General features: G+C 44.9%; 1 protein-coding gene across 3 annotated transcripts in view; it reads left to right on the top strand.

Annotated features, from left to right (window-relative positions):
* LOC119401832 (synaptotagmin-1) overlaps positions 1-20689 on the top strand; it is a 143624-nt gene that overhangs the window by 88170 nt on the left and 34765 nt on the right. For all 3 annotated transcript variants that reach the window (XM_037668823.2, XM_037668825.2, XM_037668822.2), the window contains exons 2-4: positions 1854-2390; positions 15946-16121; positions 19177-19305. In XM_037668823.2, the coding sequence (XP_037524751.1) occupies positions 1859-2390; positions 15946-16121; positions 19177-19305 (837 nt within the window). In that variant the 5' untranslated portion in view covers positions 1854-1858. The remainder of the gene's footprint in view (positions 1-1853; positions 2391-15945; positions 16122-19176; positions 19306-20689) is intronic.

Here is a 20689-nt window from a genome sequence, read left to right as displayed (position 1 = left end):
GTGGTTGAGTCAGCTGGAGACGCAAAACGAGATAGGAAAAAAATATACGCTTCAGCTCACTCAAAACGAGATTGTGTCGCCTCCAAGGAGGTTCCAAGCTACGAAAATGGTGAATTTCAGACATATTGAATGTTTCTTTATTACGTGGTCATTCGTTTCAAATCTGTAAATCCATTTTTCTCAAAACAAGATTTTTTGCATTCTACAGTTACTCGAACAGGGATAACTTTCCTTCTAAAAAATATGTTCACATAAAATTTTGCGCTCTGCTTTTTTATAGGTGGAACTGTACAGTCAAGGAGAATGATTGAAAACGAGAGAGAGAGAGAGATAAAAGCGAAGGAAAGGCAGGGAGGTTAACCAGGTTGTACCCGGTTTGCTACCCTACACGGGGGGAGGGGGAAGGGGAGAAAAAAGAATAGAAAGAGCAAGGAGGAAAGAGGGAACAGGTAATACGCGCACCCACATCAGTGTTCACCGCACATAGACAGTCACCACCGAGAAATATTTGACATCATTCCTCTGCGGTTGTCTAAAAGTAGGCGTTAAAAAAAGGCTTGCAAGGACTGGCTCCAAGGAATCCAGAACCTGCAAAGCACATTGAGCTGACGGAGTTGTCATTCCGTTTAGGAGAGTGCGTGTCGTGGTCATGAGAGATCTCAACACAGCGAGGAGCCAATTGTGCAGAAAACACACCTGCGAAATATCAACTTAGTCTTTTTGTTAACGCACCGAAGCTTAAAGATGTGGTGATCGTGCATGTTAGATGCACAGGATATTGACCTCACTACGTACCTGCCAAGTCGAGTTTGAATCGCACTAACCATTTTGTAGTTATGACTGTTGGTGCAAGATGCATATCTTGGCACATTTTGATTTTTATAAATATTAATCTTTAGATTTTTAGCAATTTCATCATTTTAATGCTTAAATTTGCCTAAGCCCTACAAGCCAAAATCGTAACTATAATTTTTCGATTACTACTGTAAAATTTTTTCTTGAAGGTGGTCACCTGTGTTAATCGTGTGCGTAACATGAGGGCGTCGTCTCTTCGCATGCCTTAAAAATTTGCGTAGATATGCGATAATTTTGCTCATATATTCGCTAGTTTGATAATGATGTTTTCCCGTATCATCTCAACTTGAGGCTGAGTGACGTGGAAACATTTACCCGCTATAAGTTCTGGCCATCCTCAACGTACCACTGCGTGATTCTCACTTCGTTGTGTATTTCTAACGTCCTGGCACTCTGGTTTGAGAAAAAGGAACATAGCCGCGCATTAGATCTCATAACTACACATATTGACGGCCGCTGTGAACAATACGTCAGCCATACGGTCTCGCTTTCTGGCAGGGTTTCTATTTATAACATTAATCACCATGAGTAACGTCGTAGGCAAAAACAATGAATTCATAACTTACTCATTCGTTTCTTTGCCAACTGCAAAAACAAGTGCCGTTCCAGTGCCTACAGCGTGAAACCAGTTCGCTTTTTTTTTTCAGGCTGGATAGCACTGAGAATACTGGTGCACGGTAGGATTCACTAACACTTCGGTGAGATTGTTGGGAAGAGCTCGGTTACATTGTCGAAGGTGCTGGTTTCACACCTATGGCGTTTGGCGCGCACTGATAAGAACTAGGAGTCTGGGGCTGAATCCACAAAACTTCTCTTTCGTGAGTGTGTTTTCCCATTTGTCAGTCGGCTTCACTAATGACATGTCCCACATCGTGATTGGCTGAAATATTCTGTTACGAAATTTTACGAGTAAGACGTTTGTGTGAACACGGCCCGTGTAATTTTTGTTGCTGTTCGCTAGGTACCATAATTTCTTATTCCAAATCTTTTTCTCGCAGACGACATGGCTCCCCGGGACCAAGCGGCGTCTATCGACGGGCTGCTGATGCGGCTACGCAAGGCAGTCGCGCCCGCCCTGGAGCCCAGAGCCGGTGTCGCTGCCGCACCGCCTGCCGCCGGTGCCCCAGCTGCGCCGGCCGCACAGCAACCGGCGGCGCCCGAACCTGCCGCACCCGCAGCGCCAGCTCCGGCAGCTCCGGCGGCTGCTCCCGCCCCGCCACCCTCGCCACAGCCCGCAGCAGCCGGTGTCGGAGCGGCTGCCGCCGGCGCCGCCGCCGCCGCTGCCGCACCGTCGGGTGGTGCGCCGGCGGCGGCACCTGCCGCACCCGCCGCACCGGCTGCACCGGCTGCACCGGCCGCACCGGCCGCACCAGCCGCCGGAGGGGTGGCAGCACCGGCCGGTGCCGCTGCCGCCGCTGGATCGGCGGCAGCTGCTGGAGCGGCCGCGCCGAACAATGTGACGTCCGTGGTGGCTGCTGCCCCAGAAGAAGAGGTCTTAGAGGAGATGCTGCACAAAGCCTCCGACCTGACGCACAGTGAGTCGTGCATGTCTTTTTGTACGCATGACGTATTCGTATGTGTCCTTACCACTAAAACACGTTACAGTTGCCATTGAAGAGCCTCTTACAGACATGTAAACTACTATATCATTTTTATTATTGTTCTCTGAGGTGTGTATTTGTTTTACACTTAGTAGTGTTTCTTGCAATTTTTTGTTTGTTTCCTTACTAGCATTATATAAGTTCTCATTCGTGCCATAGCTCTACATATGACTGCAATATATGCAAATAAACAAATAAATAAATAAATAACGCAGGCCTCAACCGTTAGACGTTTTTCTTCATTCTTGTGGCTGCATATCACAATGCATTCATCAAATTTTGGCATGCGTTGGCACTTTCAATGATGCAAAGTAAGGTTAGATGGTGACCCTCGGTTTAACGACCTTTTGTGTTCCATTAACCTCTCATTAACAGTATGGCCTGTCTGCCCTACGTAGAAGCGGCCGCAGCCAAAAAAAACTTTATATACGCATCGGTAAACGGCAGCCTCGTGCGTTATGTATATATAAGTCCATCCCCGATCATGTCGGCCGCATTTCCATTTGGGTGAAATGCGAAAACACTGGTCTACTTAGATTTATGTGCATGTTAAAAAACCTCAGTTGGTCACAAAAAATCCACAGTACTCCATTATGGCATGCTGCATAATCATATCGTGATTTTGGAACGTAAAGCCCGAATTATTATTATTATTATTATTATTATTATTATTATTATTATTATTATTATTATTATTATTATTATTATTATTATTATTGAATAAGAGCAGTCCGTTATGTGGCCGCACAAGCAACCATATTGCATATTTCGGTAGCTGACGTCGTCATAACTAGCCACATTTGTGGGTGAGGTCACCAGAATTGACTCCCTATAGCTTGACGTCACGCTACTGTCGATAATGTGAGAGTAAAATAACTGTTCACCAATTCCTGAGCTTCACACTTACACAGAGCCGTCTCCGAATACGGGATACTTGTACGGAGGAGTAAAGTCAGCTTGTAAAATTGTTGTCAATGATCGTTTAACAGTGTTCCGCAACCAGTATGGTTGTTGAACTCTGCCCTTACCCACCTACCACACTGCCACGGACCACAAAAATCGTTCTGCTTTACTTTGAAATTTCTTTGCGATAACGCACTGTTGAAGATGACTTATACTTGAAAATGACTTATACTTCCTCTGTCAAATTAGTTTTTTAGTAGATTTCTTCGTTCAGTTCAGATGAAAAATTCTTGAAGAGGGGATGTCGCTGCGGCCATGGTTTCGACAAGGGATCCTCCTGTCTTCTTCAAGGCAGCTGTGCTGCCATACAGAAGACAAGGACAGTTGTCCAAACGGTAGCTCCAGCAATACTCCTTATTTAAGAATATTTCATAACTTCAAGCTCCATCTTCTCCTGAACTTCTCAACTTGTTTGTTCTGTTCAGTTATACGCGGGAATCCGCGGACAGATTGAGGTAAACAGTTCATAGGCCGCTTTATTTCTTTAGCGTCATCTGAAGAGAACGTTCTGAATTCGATTAAAAGAGGTTCCATGTGCGGATTTGCGTGACACTGCGAAAATAAAATCATACATGTCAAAAAACTACATTTGCATATCGCTCCCCTGAAGCTATTCCGTACTGCGGCTCATGTTTGAAAAAATGAGGATTAGAGGTTGCCTGAAGTTGATCTTCCTCGCTCAGAAGGCGTCCTGCTTGTTTTGTTTTATTTTTTTTTTGTTTTTTCGAAGCTTCTCAGATTTTCTGACGCGAAACGTTTTTTGCCCCTGCTTCTAGAATATCCCGACTGTTTAGGAAAGGTTTTTGGTGGTTTCGACGTCCCCGACAGGTCTTAATGTTCAAAAGCTCGCCCGAAGTAATCTCGTTTCCACGCAAAAACACAAAGACGCATTACGCGGACGTCTTTGGTTTTATTTTCTATGTCTACTTCCGTAGGTCAAGGCGCAGCAGCATAATTGGAATGCTTCCATTACCAGCCGAATTCTTCATTCGTTTTTTTTTTCTTACTGGCGTTTTAATCAATCCTACTGAAAGGTTTTGTTATGCGAGTTGTTTACGACTTTTGAAAGAAAAAAAAAACCTAGCACGAAAGGAATAAGGACATTGCAGTCCTGTATTCTCTTGTCGTCCTTATTGCTTTTGCGCTAGGGTTTTTTTCTTCAAAAGTCAATCCTACGTCTGGCGAGAAATTGAATTCCAAAGCGTTTACTAGATTCTTTATTCTGCCCATAAGCGGGAACTACTGCGTGTGGTATAAATAAGAGCTTAGCTCTCTACAGAGATTTTGAGAAATTGTTTTCTTTTAGAAATATCCTATTTTTCTTAGTCTACCCAGTTCTGGATGTCCAAATAATAAACAAGTTAAAGTTAGCGCTCTGCTCAGATTTTTCAGCCGCCGAAAAAGATAGATAGATAGATAGATAGATAGATAGATAGATAGATAGATAGATAGATAGATAGATAGATAGATAGATAGATAGATAGATAGATAGATAGATAGATAGATAGATAGATAGATAGATAGATAGACAGACAGACAGACAGACAGACAGACAGACAGACAGACAGACAGACAGACAGACAGACAGACAGACAGACAGACAGACAGACAGACAGACAGACAGACAGATAGATAGATAGATAGATAGATAGATAGATAGATAGATAGATAGATAGATAGATAGATAGATAGATAGATAGATAGATAGATAGATAGATAGATAGATAGATAGATAGATAGATAGATAGATAGATAGATAGATAGATAGATAGATAGATAGATAGATAGATAGATAGATAGATAGATAGATAGATAGATAGATAACCATCGTAACATATACCACGCTTGGATGCGCGCGTACTTGTCCCATTCCTGGTAACAATAAATGCAGTAGAATGGAGCGCTTGCTTCAGATACCTGGATGTTGACAACCGTATTTTGATGACGGCGTTTCTTTAGCCCGCCCACGCATTTTCAACAGCTAAGCAACTTGAACACAACTTTTCTCATCGCAGTTTGCAAACATCCATTCAATTCATCGCTTTAAGCGTTCCGCGGGTTTGTTCAAGGCTATAAAAGGAATTCTACCGATACAGGTATCATGTTACGTGACGTTCAAATACATCAGAGCAATATTACAGAACTCTCATAGAGCACAGACGCAGAAAGACGTCAGTCAAAATAATTTGATACAATAGGTTAATGCGGTACATTTAGTTTTCAGTACCGCATCAACTAGCTGAACCCTGAAGTGTAAAGAGACATCGCCAACGAAACCGGCTTATTATTTCCGTTTCTTTATAATATTTAGTTGTGTGTTCGGACAGGCTTCATCTGGCTTCGAGAATCGTACTACCTCGCTAAATTTTCTGTGTTTTTCTGTCCGAACTTCGGAATGGAGTACGTGTTAGTTCCTGCCTCTCCAGACTGTGCACATAAGCTCATTCTGGTGCTGCAAACACAATCACGCCGCAGTTCGCGCAAGATTGATATATGTGCTTCGTTCCGATCCCATGGCGTGACCTGATTGCGACATCGTGGCGAGCTTACAATGCGGCAGTAGAGCCTCAGTTTTTTTCGGCCGTCTGTGTTCTTGTTCTCCGCTTTTCAACTAGCTGTGATGGTGACCAAAAATCGTCATGGTAAGTCCGCCGGGTTAAAAACCGAAGCATGCATGGTCACACATTGTTAAATATTGCACTAATAACGTAAAATAATGATAGGATAAGGCGTCAGCCGTCTAATGTTTACTTTAACCATTATCTGCTGCCTCCGTCGACTTCCTGATGTTATATGCATAAGGTTTAGTTCAGCTTGCTGGGCTAGCTTAGCCGTGACTTACCTGCTTAGCAAGGGCTGCTCAGCGGGCGAGGTAACTGTGGTAGTTCAGCAGGTACTTAGCTGCTTGGCTAGGAGTAGCTCAGCAGGGGCTTCCCTTCTGAGCTACACCAGCGGGCAGAAGTGAATGCTACTCTGCAAATATGAATGACGCTGGTTAGATTTCCGATCACGGCGGTGGCACTTCGATGGGGGCGAAATGCTAAGATAACCCAGTACCTATATTTAAGTGTACGTTAAACAACTCCAGGTGGTCAAAATTGATCCGGAGTGACTGACTACGACGTGGTTCGTAGTGGTACCGTGGTTTCGGCTTGTAAAACTAAAACCAAATGCCGCTGCACTACTGTAAACCCTAAGGAGGTGCGTAGAACGGGCACCCAACGATTCCCGTCCAAACCGTCGATGACGCCAATGTTTCGGGTAAGCATGCAGGGTTTCCCCGGCATGAGTAGAATCTTGTTAGGGAGATTCGGAAACTCAGTGTGCGACATGTGCACTACCTTTTGCTGCGCTTTATCGAATTTTTGCTTGTCACGGAAGTTGAGAAACGTGTCGCCTGCAGCGAGTTCCGTCACGTTGTTTCCCCCTTCCGATGTAGCGCCGTAGAAAGCAGGTGAGAGGAGAAATCGTGCGCTCTGCGAGGCGGTGGCGCCCTCTCTTGCGCGGCGCCGGAGTCAGTGGCGTGTTTCCGAAACGTTTTTAGCGTTTTTAGATTAATTGTTGCGATTATAACTTAGTTATTTCTTTTAATTTATCATTTTAGACCTTGTTCGTTCATTGTAACCCGGTTTTGGGCATTGCTAGCCTTATTATGGCCTGTATGGAGCGCTTTCCTGTGAGCGTGATCACGCCTCATGAGATCCATAGATGGGCGACAAGCCGGGCCCCTAGAATGTTGCGCACTTAAAACATCGATGTTGCTGTCGCGTTGCGCGCCAACGGCGGCAGATTAAGGACGGTCCCCGACACCCAGACGAACGCGTTGATTAGCCTTGTCAGTTTCATCGTCCTATAAAATATTGTGGTTATCTGCAAGAATGTTTAGTTAAGTTAGGACATTCTGTTTCAGGTTATTGTGCAAAACGTGTCTTAAAAGCTCGGTGTGCGACATTTGTTTTTATCTTCTTTTTTTTCATCGTATTATCATAGAGATTGTCACCATATAGTCTGCGATATCGTGATCAGATACATAGAGCAACACCATGTTTTATATCTACCTGTAGTCACGTGTAAATGAAGGAATAGAATTTGGAGGGCTCGTTTCTTTGTTTGACGCAACGTTAATGAAAACAACGCTACCTACAGGCTTTCACAGTCACGTTTTACTTTTTTTTAAACTGCATTGCATAATGTTTTATATAATCTTGTAAATATTCTGATCTGTGGTACTGCATAGAACTCTAATCACGATTGCCATACTTCCGCGTTTTTATTCGATCTCTTGCAAATATATGCGAAGTATATTCGTTCAAGTTTCACTTGCAATTTGGAAACTCCACGCCTCCAGTGGCGACCTCCGTAAAAAAAAAATGGATACGGCTACTTTGTTTTTCATAAGCTCGCAAATATAAAAGAAGCTCTTGGGCTCTCGTTTTACGCGCTAGTGCGCGCTGTTTCTTTCTTTGTGGTTTTTTCGTCTTTTTGTCTTTTTTTTCATGAACCTTGAAAGCTCTTACAGAAACAAAAGAATAATCTTATTTCACGCGGAACCACTGTAGTAAAGAAAACCTACCGCCGACACGGAGTTTTAGTATAGATCATTCGTTCTGATTTCTCTCGTGGTGACACTCAGCACGTCGTGATTTAAAATGACGCGTCAGGAACTTCTCAAACCCCCTCCTGCATCAAAACACTTCGATAAGCTCATTTTTATTTTGCTCGCGAATGCTTTCTGCGCAACGCCGAGGATGTGCACAAGGATATTTTTTATTGTTATGTGTACTATTACATTCGTTCTATATATGGTCGCGATCCAAATCCGCAAAACAAGACACTAAAAAAGGAATGAACATCATAACAGATCCAGCGTTCGGGAAACCTTTGACCTTTTTCTTCTGACACCCACGAGCGTCGACTGAGCAGGTCCCAAAGTTCTCGAGCTAAAGTTTTTCTCTGTGAGGATTTTGTTTAGCGCAAGGCCTTCACCTCGTCTGTTACCATGGTGACGCATTGTCGATCTCGTCAAACTAAGTAAAAACTAAAATTTAAAATTGATCAAAGGTATTTTTTCTGCGGCTCAGGTAATCGTAACCTGGCAACGCTGCAAAGAAAACAAAGGCACAAACTACTAAGTAAACAAACACACTCAAGTTTGAACTGAGTGCTGCCATTCCACTGAATGCAGGCGTCGAAGCAGTTCTCAAAACCATTAAAGTCTTATGAATACATAAACGCTATTTAGGGAACTTTTAAAATGCTTAGCGTATGCACTGTGCTTCGTTATCCCTGAATATTTGCCTTCGGTTGAGCTTAGCGGATTTTCGCTTGGACGTCTGGCTGCCTTGTCACTGATACCATGACTCTTTCTAAAGTTCCCTAAATTTGATCGACTTATCAATTTCCTCGTGGTTTTTTGTCGGATCGATCTATCAGCCCCTTCTGTTTGCTTTTTTTGTGAAAAAATGTTTTGTAAATGTTGAAGGCAGCGGTCCTTTCTATTTTTAAAGCAAAGCTGTGTAAGGCTTGGTTCTGGCGTATCCGTCCGCAGACAAAAGACGCGTGCAACAATTTTCGGCGAACCAATTACCTAGGCTAATCCACCAAATTTTTCTTTTGTTTTTTGGTCAGAAACATGAACATGGCTTAAAAGTGAACAGCAAAGTGTAATATTTCGCCGACATGGCAGAATGACGTGAACAGTATTGCCTCAAAGACAAGATTACTTGCATAAGAAACGAACGTGATTCCGTTTTTGCACTTTCTAAACAACGCTGTTTGTTACGAACTACAGGATTTCGTTTTTAGACCGACGCTGACCGCCTTTGATGATATAATATGTATCGGTTCGCAAGAGAAAAAGCGAGGTGTTTGAGTGTGTGCCTATTTATTCGTTGATGTAGTCAATAATGATTAGATATGAAATCATGACAGCAATATTCACTATACGACACCCACCATAGTAACAGCTTCGTTGGTTTCCACTTTCACAGTAGTGGAAAGGCCCTGAATGCTTTTCAAGCTCTATAACATAGGCTTCTTCAGTCCTAAGTATTCACTGTCTGGATTTAGAAAGCCCCACCGCGTCCTTGCTTTTTTTTTACTTTTTCGATTCAAAAGACCTCCTACAGCACAGAATCAATTATGCACTCTAGACAAGAATGTCGTCTTTAGTAAGACGCATTACCCGCTTGCGGTCATGTCCACTGACATTGAAGAGCTTTAGCTTGTCCTCCTAGACCATAGCGTTTGCGGATTACAGTGTTACGGATGGATGGGTGGATGCTATGAGCGTCCCCTTTATAACGGGGTGGTGACATGTGTGCCCCCCGACTCGACAAAAAAGAAACACTTCGCACTGTATATCTTAAAGCGCAGCTCTTAAGCGCCCGTTCCTGCGTTAAGCGGCGTCGCTGTCGCCGTCGGTGGCGTAACCGGTAGACATGAAAAAATAAAATAACAAAAAATACCCACAATCGAATGGTGTTTGAACCCGCGCCCCCTGCGTGGCAGTCAAGTATTCTACCGCACAGCCACGCTGGTGCTTGAAACTCCATTGCAAAAAAGACTACACAGGCGTCATCTCGGGCAAGGAATGGCGTTAACCTACGTAATATAGTGTGGCAGAAGAGTAAAATAACAACCAGTCATCACACACTGTAATTGTGCAACCAGTGTGTGGTTTAATGCTTCCCACCCACTGCAAACAGCTCAGCCATAATTCTTCATCGTCATCAGCCGCATCCAGCATCAACAAAGTGCACATAATACCTTACAGATGTGTAACGGCTACCTCGCTTATCCGCAGAAAGACGAATAATGGCGTAGTGGGTGCTGTCCTACTTCACAAAAATTACGCTTTATGGCGTAGTCGATACCTTGCGGAAAGCCAAAACTTCAAGCACAGTCCTGCCTATCACCAGGCAAGGAAAAAAAGAAAGAAGGACGCCATTGAAAAATATGCCATTTCCAAAACTGCTACTTCATGGAAAAACAAACGAAAAAAAAAGGAAGCAACAATGACACTTCTTTCGCAGAACTTGCCCCCATTTCTCCATCGACGCCAGCAACCGGGAGGTAGAGGTTCGGAGCCGCAGCGTGCGTCCCGCTGGCCTGTCTCGCAAGAAGACGACATTCGCCCGCGAAATCGCGTTGCAACGCATCGAAGTTTTCTTAACGGTGCTCTCGCAATTGAAGCAGTCGGCGGCGGAGAAATCCCGTTCAGTGGATCTGCGGCCGAACACGAAGCCGCGTCGCGTCCGCCCCAGGCGGCCACTCTACCTCTCTGGTCGAGACGCTATAACTGACATTCAATAGTAGGCTCTCTCGACGGAAATGTGTGAAAGATATAAGGCCGTTCGCGCCGTGTCTAGTTGTAGTGGGTATGGCGCTCGCCGTCGCGGCCGCATCGTGGGTTCACGACTTTTCTTGGTTTTTTCACCCGTTGGGGTCCATTTTATCACGTCGAAAGCCGATGCCCCATTGGACCCCCAAACCGGGCGGAAGAAGAAGACGGGCTTTGCATCGAAAACAGCCGGCTTTCAGTATCTGCGGCCGAGCCGCGTCGCGTCCGCCCGGTGGTTCTGACATTCAATACTCTCTCGACGGAAATGCCAGTTGTAATGGCATCCACGACCCACACACGTCGAAAGCCGATGCCCCATTGGACCGTCTTTGACATGAGGTGCAGCACCCCTTCCTCACCCATCGGGTGGTGGAGGAGCGCAGCACGGTATCTCGCTGGCCTGGCTTATGCTTCTCTGCTGGCTGCCCGACGCATAGCGTCGAGGGCTCCTTTCGGGATTTCATCGATCGCCCCCTGTGAACGGGTATTGCAGTGTAGGTGTAACCAACGCTGGGGGGTAACGGGAGCTGACAGTTGGAAAGACATTGCTTTTTCTTTCTGTTCATGTGTTTGTATGTAAGAGAGAGAGGTCTGCATGTGAAACAGAGAAATAGTGTGTGCGTGCGTGCGTGCGTGCGTGCGTGTGTGTGTGTGTGTGTGTGTGTGTGTGTGTGTGTGTGTGTGTGTGTGTGTGTGTGTGTGTGTGTGTGTGTGTGTGTGTGTGTGTGTGTGTGTGTGTGTGTGTGTGTGTGTGTGTGTGTGTGTGTGTGTGTGTGTTTAGGGAGAGAGGGAGATAGAGACATTTGTAGCCAGCGTGATCGTGGTACTCACATCATAGAAAATCTTTTTTCAAGCGCACAGCTGCACGCCTGATTCAAACACCTTATTTACCTGTTAAAACGCTTTGCGAAAAACCAAGCGATGCTAGATACATAGGTGCATCTTCCTGAACAAGTATTCGCATGCCTTCGATTCTCACAGTGCGTGGGATCTACACTATTCCTGTACGCCTCATCATGCCATTTTTTTGTATCCACCTCCACAAGGAGATCTATATACTTCATACCTTCGACGGAAAAAATTTAATTTTCTTTTATAGGAAAAAAGAATACATATTTGCGACGAACTGAGTCGCAGCGTCGATTCGTGTGAGCCGACTACGGAGGCGTAAGTGTCTACAGAAAAACGGCAACCAAGGGCTCACACATAAAAGGATTTTTACGAGATATTCGGCATTTCCCGGATTTCATCCCTATTTCCCTATTTGTATCACGCCCACACCTTGTCGGCTCTGTACTCAAGTCTTTTCACGGTCTTTTCCCGACTTCTGAGTTGGCTAGCGTGGGATTCGGAGAACAAAGATGGATTCACGCGACCTAAATTTAAAACATAAACGTATCTTTCGATGAGTGTAGCTCTCACCTCCAAGTGCCGAACTCGCAGAAACTTTTTTTCTTTTTGTCTTAGGCGAAAAAAGAACAAGACTCACATTGCAGCTAGTGCCTAAACTATATATGTGCTAGTCTCAACAACTCTAAGCAGTACAGGAAGAAGTACGTGTTCCATCAGCCCAAGCAGTTACCAGGACATTACTTCGTTATCCGCCCTCTTAACATCTGCAACGAGGTGGTCAGAATGCATCGATGCGTCGCGGAAATATTAGTAGCGTACAATAGGCGATCAGTGCTCATCCGTTGTCTCGCACACCTATGTGTCGTCGTTACCGTCCGGCTGCCAGAACACGGACACTAGGCTTTGCTGCATTGCACGCAATTGGTCCGGCGGAGGGGGGACAGCGTGCGGTAGACCAGGGCGTTTCGGGATGTAAGGAAAAGTGGGTGTTAGGAACCAAAGTATGGGGAAAGTGTTAAAATTGTTCTTGGCGCGGGATACGGAAGGCTCGTTGGGCATCGTGGTTTCGAGGATTCAGAGTGTAGTGATGGTGCAGCTGCTAAAAAGCATAACATAGAAAATTAGGTGCCCACTTTGCCTGGTTAGCATCATTACTCATCGCCTCCTTGGGAACTTTCTTCGAGCAGATGTTATCGCGAATCGTTTGTCTCAGCCGTTGAAGGTAGGTTTGTCTTTTACACGGTAGTCAGTGGTTAGGCAAGTTCCTTGGTTTTTTTAACCAGTTCGTGCGCTGCGTCCGGAACACCAGTACAGATGGAAGGTGAATAAAAACTTCAAGTACAGCGTCTCCAGAAATAGGAGATGACGGGACGAAACTGTAGTAACGTCATGCAGTTTTAGAGCGATAACTCTGTCCCCTGCGGAATAAACTCGGTAAACGACTTTGTGCATGCGTTTGACCTTGAAGCTCAGCCAACGTCAATTTCCTCGTACGTGCGTCGTCATAGCAACGGACATGTGTAGCGTCCGTTGCTTACTTTTGATTGCTTATCTCTTGATTCACTTAAATTCGGACATCGTTCCTGTCTTAATTTCACGATGTGTCTTCTGAAACTTCCCCTGATAATTTTTCCGCGTTCTGCGGTCAGCACTCAGGTTCACTTTGTTGCTGTCGGCGCGTAACTAAAAACATGTAACGACAAATATTTCTCGGAGACACTGGAGTTCGTATCCTACACACGGATGAAGCCTTTTGTAACATCGTACTTTGGGTACCCACTACGGCCATGATATTCACCTAACTAATGTAATACATATTCTAGGTGTAGCCTATTAAAAAACTAACAAAGAGGACAAGGTTATGTAGTTATGTGGACTATTTCGAATATTATGAGGGTTTTCAGCAAAAAAAAAACTTCCAGAATGGAAGAGATTGGAAAGACTCTGGAAGCTGAAGGAAGAAGGCAGGCAGGAAAGACGCCATTATAATGCTCGGTAATTCAGTACCAGCTAGCCCAACTTTCTATATAGGCTATAGACTACTGACGGCACTCTTTCTGCGGCCAACGACTGAATTGAAGAAAAGAACATAAGACTTCATAACTATGGACTGCGGTCTTTACACGCAAGGAGCTCTGTCCATTCTATTGTTCACGTCCAGTGCTGGAAATTCCATTCAGTGTTGCAAGGCCTGCATGGTAGAACCATCCTTCAACGCTTCGTCTTCTTCATATATCATACGCACGAATTGCGCAACGCATAACACCGTGTTTTCTAATGCGTACACACACTATTACACGCCACGAGATAAACCAGACAAGCACGAGACATACATCACTGCTGCTCGCGAGTCAATGGCGCAGTTCTCGCAGGGCTTCTTATGTGTATAATAGAGAATCGTAGTCGAAGCAAAGACTGCGGGGAGCGCCATCTGGGTACGTCTATTCATCCATTTTGACAGGTTGACAGCGCTGACCGACGATGCCTTGCCTGGTGCGCTCTCTTGTTACCTCGCTCCTTTATTTTCTTCGTGAGAGCGGGGAAAGAGTGAGCTCTATAATCTTGTAAAAATACGCTCAAAGCCTGATGAAAAGACCACAACATACTGGCCAGCCCTACTGCATAAAATAAAAAGATGATGGATGGTGACGCTGCGATGCACTAGCATATACCGCAGGCCGCCTTGTACTGCGTCTTATTAGGAGTACAGCATCCAATACAATGAGTGGCTGGACTTCTTACAGGAGTTCCAACGCGGGTCCGGAAGCGGCCAGTAGCGGCGCCATCAAGGGCACTTTAATTTAGCTTTTGCCGTGTCGTTGAATCTGCCATCTTTCGGGCTCAACTGGCTCGCGGGGCGTGTACGCTTGTTTTTTCGGATTTGTTCGAAAGGTTAATGGAAGGACAGACTTCGAAGACAATGCCGATATTTGAATTTGTATGGAAGATCACCTGACGATATCTCAGGAAGACGGCAAGAGAAATCGAAGCTGAGGAAAGCACGGGGTTTTATTTGTGGTCTTTAGGTGTACTGTAATTATTAGAACATAATTGAAAAAGTGAATGAAAGCCGGCGAAAAAGCTATTCGCCGCCGTTAGCCAGCGCCGCTGGAGGCCATGGCAGCAAATGTGGGACATTCTTATAACCAGAAGGTGTCACACCGCATGTTTTATTTCACAAGCTGACAGCTGACCAATGAATCCTCGCATTCTACTTTTTTTATTTGTTTCGAAGGCTTCAATTTAGGCACAGTGCAAGAGGGTGTCAAAGACATACGAGCTAACTTGATGTTACAGGCAGCAAACTTGCCGGGGTTGAGACACTGGATACGAAATGAACGAAGAAGGCGAATGAATCGAGAGGCCTTTTTTTTCTTAGACACTTCCTTATAAATACAACATATAATTAAGCCAAGGAAATATGGAGGCATTAAGTGTAGTGTTCAATTGAAATCTTCTAATTATGAAATAAAAACTAACGATTTAAAGTGGTCGAAAAAACAAAACGTTTTCCGCCTCTGTGGCCGAACACACAACGTATATTGGATGGCTTCTTTGTATATTTTTCCACGTGTTCAGGTAACATATTAGCGGATCCAGGATGGCATCGCTTTATCTGGTCGATGTTATAATGTGTGCCTGTGCAGTGAGCCTTGTTAGATGCAACCACCAACACCATCGATATACTCAACTTCTACATTGATGCGGGTAATCTCGTCCTTATGAGGACCCAAAATGATAGTTCTGTGAAAGTTTGGACGATAAAAACACGACTGAGTGTGACGAAACCGCCATGAGGCGGCTTCTTAGTCTTGTTATCGTGCTGTCTTAGCCGCACATTTACACACCTGATAGTTTGTCCAACCTAGTACTTCCCACTTTTGTAGAAGCCTCATTATAGAATACATTATATAGAATACCCGCCTCTTTGTAGAAGCTGAGCCTATCGATTCTCTTGGTGATATCTGCGTCAGCAAGCCATTCATATCATTGTCAACTATAGAGTTAGTTTTCCTGCCTACACGTTGACAATCTGTTGCTGTGCGGTTATCACTTGGCATGATGCTGTTTTATAGGTGACTTCCTCGTGCATGTCTCTTGTTGCCACACGTGATCTGTGTTTACGGTTGCGTTTGCAATATATAGGGTGGTCGGGTCTGAAAAAAGTAAAAAACGTCGTTGCTAGTAGCGCTGCGTGTGTGTCTTCCTCGTGCCTTCATTTGTCCTTGTGTCGAGTTACCGCTGCAACCAACTGCTTCTAATGGTCTACCAACAAACCCACTTTGCGACTCTCGTGGGCCTTGTCTTGACTCGTCTCGTCTTGACTCGCAGTTCCTCCATGGGGCATCGTGATGATCCTGATCGCAGTGGCGCTGCTGCTGCTCTGCATTTGCTTCTGCTGCCTGCGGCGCTGGTGCCGCCGGCGCAAGAAGGACGCCAAGAAGGGACTCAAGGGCGCCGTGGACCTCAAGGGTGTCCAGCTACTGGGCAATGCCTACAAGGAGAAGGCAAGGGGCTACTCTCACCTTGAAAGCTAAAAGAAGGAAGACAGAAAGAAGAAATAGAGAATTAGAAAAAGAAAACTGAAGTGCGTAAACAGCTTGTGTAAGCAGATTTTAGCTTGTGTTGCTGTCACTATCGAAATTTGTGTTGTTCAGCCTTATGACCCTGTATATAAACTGTATCGGGATACAGCATATGTGGCTAATTTTCGATGCAATGCACACAATACGTAAGCGAAAGATTAAGAAAATCAGTGCAACATTATATTTTAAAAAACGCAAAATTAAAGCGGGAACACTCTTGCTGGTATTTGTAGCTGGTGTCAGTAGACCAACGCGGAAGCTCGCTGAGCGTTTGTATCGGTCGTATGTTTTTTTTTTTTTGTCAGATTTTACTTGGATATTTCTGAGTAAAAACACATCAGTCAAAACCAAGCGATGCCGAGCGCTGCGCATAAGCTCTCTGCTCACCGCAAATTGCGCAGCAGCCGCAGTGATAGGCTGCAAGACTGTGCTTTCCCTTTGTGGTGAATCATCCTTCATCTATTACTCAGCGTCCTTAGACTTCTACAATGTTTAGAATAGCAAGGTCACGACGACTGCACATCACTTCGGTAAAGCGCTTGGTCACTTGTAAACGCTGTAACTACGAGCCAACATACGCGGAGTCTGTTTGACCAATGTGTACCGGCTGTACTTGCGGTCTTCATACACAAGCTCCTCGTGATAATGCAGTTCATCTATGTTTACGTTCAGGTTTTTGTTAAAGTTTTTAGAATCAACCGCTTTAAAGGACACACGTAGTGAAAAATTCACAACCAAACTGTGTGTCACCGTGCCATGCTTGTTCTTGACGTGTAGACGTACTCGATGGAATTCTATGCGCCAACTGTCGTAGTCACCCAGTAAATGGTGTAGGGCGTGCGAGTGGTAGTTTCCCAAACCCAACTAATAGTGAAGACATCAGTTTAGACCCGAATACGCTATCCAATAATTTTCGATCAGTTTTAATGTTGATTTCGTATCGGGCATGCGTCAGCCCCATAGTGTGCAATCGACAGCTCAACTTTAAAATCGCAAGTTCTTTCATACGCAGTTTTATGAGAACCTTGATGTAGCATTCTCTCTTTCTCTGTCTCTTGCTTGATGTGCAAAGCTTTGCTTTTTAGAGGCGCGTCTGTGTTTCCTCTGCGCTCGTACCGCCGTGCTAGTCTGACAATTTCTCCCTCGGTGCTATTCGTGTACGTCCGCATGCACGTTTCACCAAGCAGCGCAGTCTGCCTTCCCTCTTTAGCCTCACCGACAATCGCCGCCACGCGTCCTCTGTAAGGACGCCCTACACACACACTGCTGAAATATGTCATATATATCGGTAAAGAAAAATAAATGAGTAAAAGATTCCCAGCCGCCCTATACAGTTCGCATTGTTTGGTCGTCCCCCGAAGGCAGCTGTTGCCGTCCGGCAATGCATTCGATTCTGCTCTCGAAACAGCTGTGCGCGAGTAAGACAGGAAAACATGCACAGACCTTCTGGCGCGCTTCGACTTTTTATTTATTTATTTTTTTTGCGGAAGCCTGTCGCTGCGCAGCGGCTGTACTGTGATATGTACCGGTTGCCTCTTATGTCACCGGCGCCGAAGATAGAAAACCCAACGCCCTTGAAATCGACGCCGCCGAGTTTCGCGTTAGAATGTCGTAGATGGAACCAACGCAGGTTGTTTTCTGTGTATAATGCAAATGCGTCGTTCGAATAAGATCTAATTAATGCAATGTAGCCATCATATAGGGCGCATAGGTGACATTAGCCAATCAATGCTTGCAACCATTTAGCGAACGCTTGCTATCATTTCACCAACGTGGGTCAACATGATTGACCATGACAAGTAGTACGCCTACGCTATCCAGCATTACAAATTATTTGCCCGTATTAAGCCAGCAGTAGACTACGTTGGCCATCACTGATTACGGCGACCAAGTGCTACAGTTTGCCGGCACTGTTATATAAAATGCACGAATGAAATAATCTTAATATATCCAATCTATCTTTTAAAAATCTACACAATGTACCTACACGATCGTTGATGCTGGAGCAAGAGGATCAAGTTTCATTTAACTTCTTGTCAATGCCTTTTTTTTTGCTCTTAAAGCTTCGCGAAACTTTTACGTGGCAATCCTGTAAATTATTCCGACCGTGGCTGTTGTGTGTTGCTGCACACTACAGCGCGCTCCAGAATGCGTTGCGTTGTATGCGCATTACAATTTGTACATTGCCTTTATATATTAACCGCAACGAAGCTGTATTGTGTACGAAGTGGCCAGGGTTCCTTCAAACTGCTACGTGTAGAATTATTGCCTGGTCGCCCTCGCAACCTTCATGTTGTGGTGCGGAAGTGAGCGACGTTGGTCCAGTTTGTGTTGCACTGTATGAAGTGACGAAACGGGGCTTCACGACACGGACGAGAAAGGTAGACACACAGTGCGCTGACTAACAACCCGGTCGTTATTGCAAAAGGTAATGTATAGAAACGCAACGCCTATTCGACATGCGCAGAACGCAGTCAAGTCAACCTGAGTGAAAAACATAAACGCAAAGAAAAGACGAAGGAAAAAAAGCTATTCACAACAATGTAAACCGTCAGCTAAAAGACGAATCAAAGCGGTTGCGGCCAGGGCCAGTTGGTTGCTTTTTGCAGCGCGAAATATAAACAGGCACAAGAGAAGACACGAAGACAGGACGAGCGATACTAGCGCTAGTCCTGTCTTCGTATCTTCTCTTTTGCAGGTTTGTTTATATTTTGCGCTGCAAAAATTATTGCCAGTAAAAGATGAAAGCGGCAGATCAAAGGTGCACCAGCCAAGGAACCTATTTCTTTTCTACTAAGGGACAGTGATGGCATGCTTAGGCATAAACCACCCGTCTTAGTAGAAAAAGAATAAAACAGCAGCAACCTGGATCTCACAACCTATGAAAGGGGAACAAAGGTTCAGATTCGATGTTGTCTAGCGACCATTTATCAATCAATCAATCAATCAATCAATCGATCCATCAATGGACTTACAGGTCCAGCCGGACATGGAAGAACTACAGGACAACATGGAGAACAACGAGGGTGACGGTGAGAGCAAAAAGTCCGAGGAGAAGCTAGGCAGGCTTCAGTTCAAGCTGGACTACGACTTCAACACCAGCAACGTAAGCATGACGTCACAGTTTCTATTCTCTCTCTCCGTACGTTGAACAAGGCGTACATGTTCCCTCGCGTGCAGTGGATGCCATGCGCGTACGTTCTCTATGAGCCAATTTCAACCTTTGGCTTTTCACCTTTACGGCTTTTCACCTTTGAGTCCTCCATAATTTGGCTACTTTTTAATGCCCTAGCTTGCATTACACATTGCGAGTTTAGGCTTATTTTCAAGTTAGAAGAGTAATTTTGAATCAGTACGATTACCACACTGTAACGGTTATGCCAAAATTATAGGCGAATAAACTTAGGATAGCCTGACGTCAAACGCTCGTGCTTTGCTTTCTAAACTTGCATCAGAACTCCTTCCACGAAGCTGCCACGGTGTAATCAACTCTCTACTCGGCGGTTGTACTGTGAGTAGGGAAACATTTTTTATGACATAAAGACTGAGCCAATGTCTTTATCTGCTGTTAGGCATTGCCAAAGGGGAGCAAAAAAAAAACACCAATATCAGAAAGTGGCAAGCAGAAGATACGAATGGTAAAGTGTTGAATACAGCGAGCAACATCTCCTGGAAACCACTTCGTAAACACACTTTGCCACACATGAGGTTTCCTACAATACAAACGTATGGATTGGCGCAAGCCCTAACCGACGCCTTCGATTACCGATTTCGGTCTGGACGTCTCTTCCCCGAGGGGCCTCTATCTTCCCGCTCGATACTTCCGGGGTGGTTTTGCCCGGAAGTTTAAGAGACCGTAGGAGCACATTCCTTCTTCTGAACTGGAGCCGGAACCGTGGAAACTCTTCGCGGACTGTAACCCCGCTTCCGATAAAAGCGGCGTCAATCCGGTGCATGGAATCGAAGGGGACAAACACGCCTTTATACTATGCGGCCGGAACTGTTTGTGATATTTCCTGCTCTTTTTTTATTATTTTTTTCTTACTTATTGTTTCGGTATGCGTGCATGTCATTCACTTCCGTTTGTATCCCTGGACTGAGGTGTTTTTTTTTTCTGAATAATTCCGCGAACTCGGCTTAGTAGTGCTGACCCGAATCCCCGTTGTATTCAAAAGCACGAAAACCTCGCGCCAGAACTTTACTGGAACTTTGTGTGTGCGAAAACGTTCACGTTGATATGTCTCGTCTGTGCATGGTGCGTTTATTCGATCGAAAAGGCCTGCGCGCTCACTTATTTGTTCTTACTGACATGGATCGAAGGCGTCTCAACACCCATGTCGCGCTGTACCATTTACGTCAGTACGAGAGGCAAAAAACACATTATCTCAAGGTACTGAGCAACATACTTCAAAAGAAGTTCAAGTGGGCGAATCGTACGCCGAGCACACTGCTACCGAACGTGAATCACACAAACGTTAAATCTTAAAGAG

The sequence above is a fragment of the Rhipicephalus sanguineus genome, chromosome 8 (assembly GCF_013339695.2).
Source record: "Rhipicephalus sanguineus isolate Rsan-2018 chromosome 8, BIME_Rsan_1.4, whole genome shotgun sequence".
In the NCBI taxonomy this organism is placed as follows: Eukaryota; Metazoa; Arthropoda; class Arachnida; order Ixodida; family Ixodidae; genus Rhipicephalus; species Rhipicephalus sanguineus.
The sequence above is the reverse complement of the archived record's forward strand: the minus strand, read 5'-3'. Positions and strand labels throughout refer to the sequence as shown.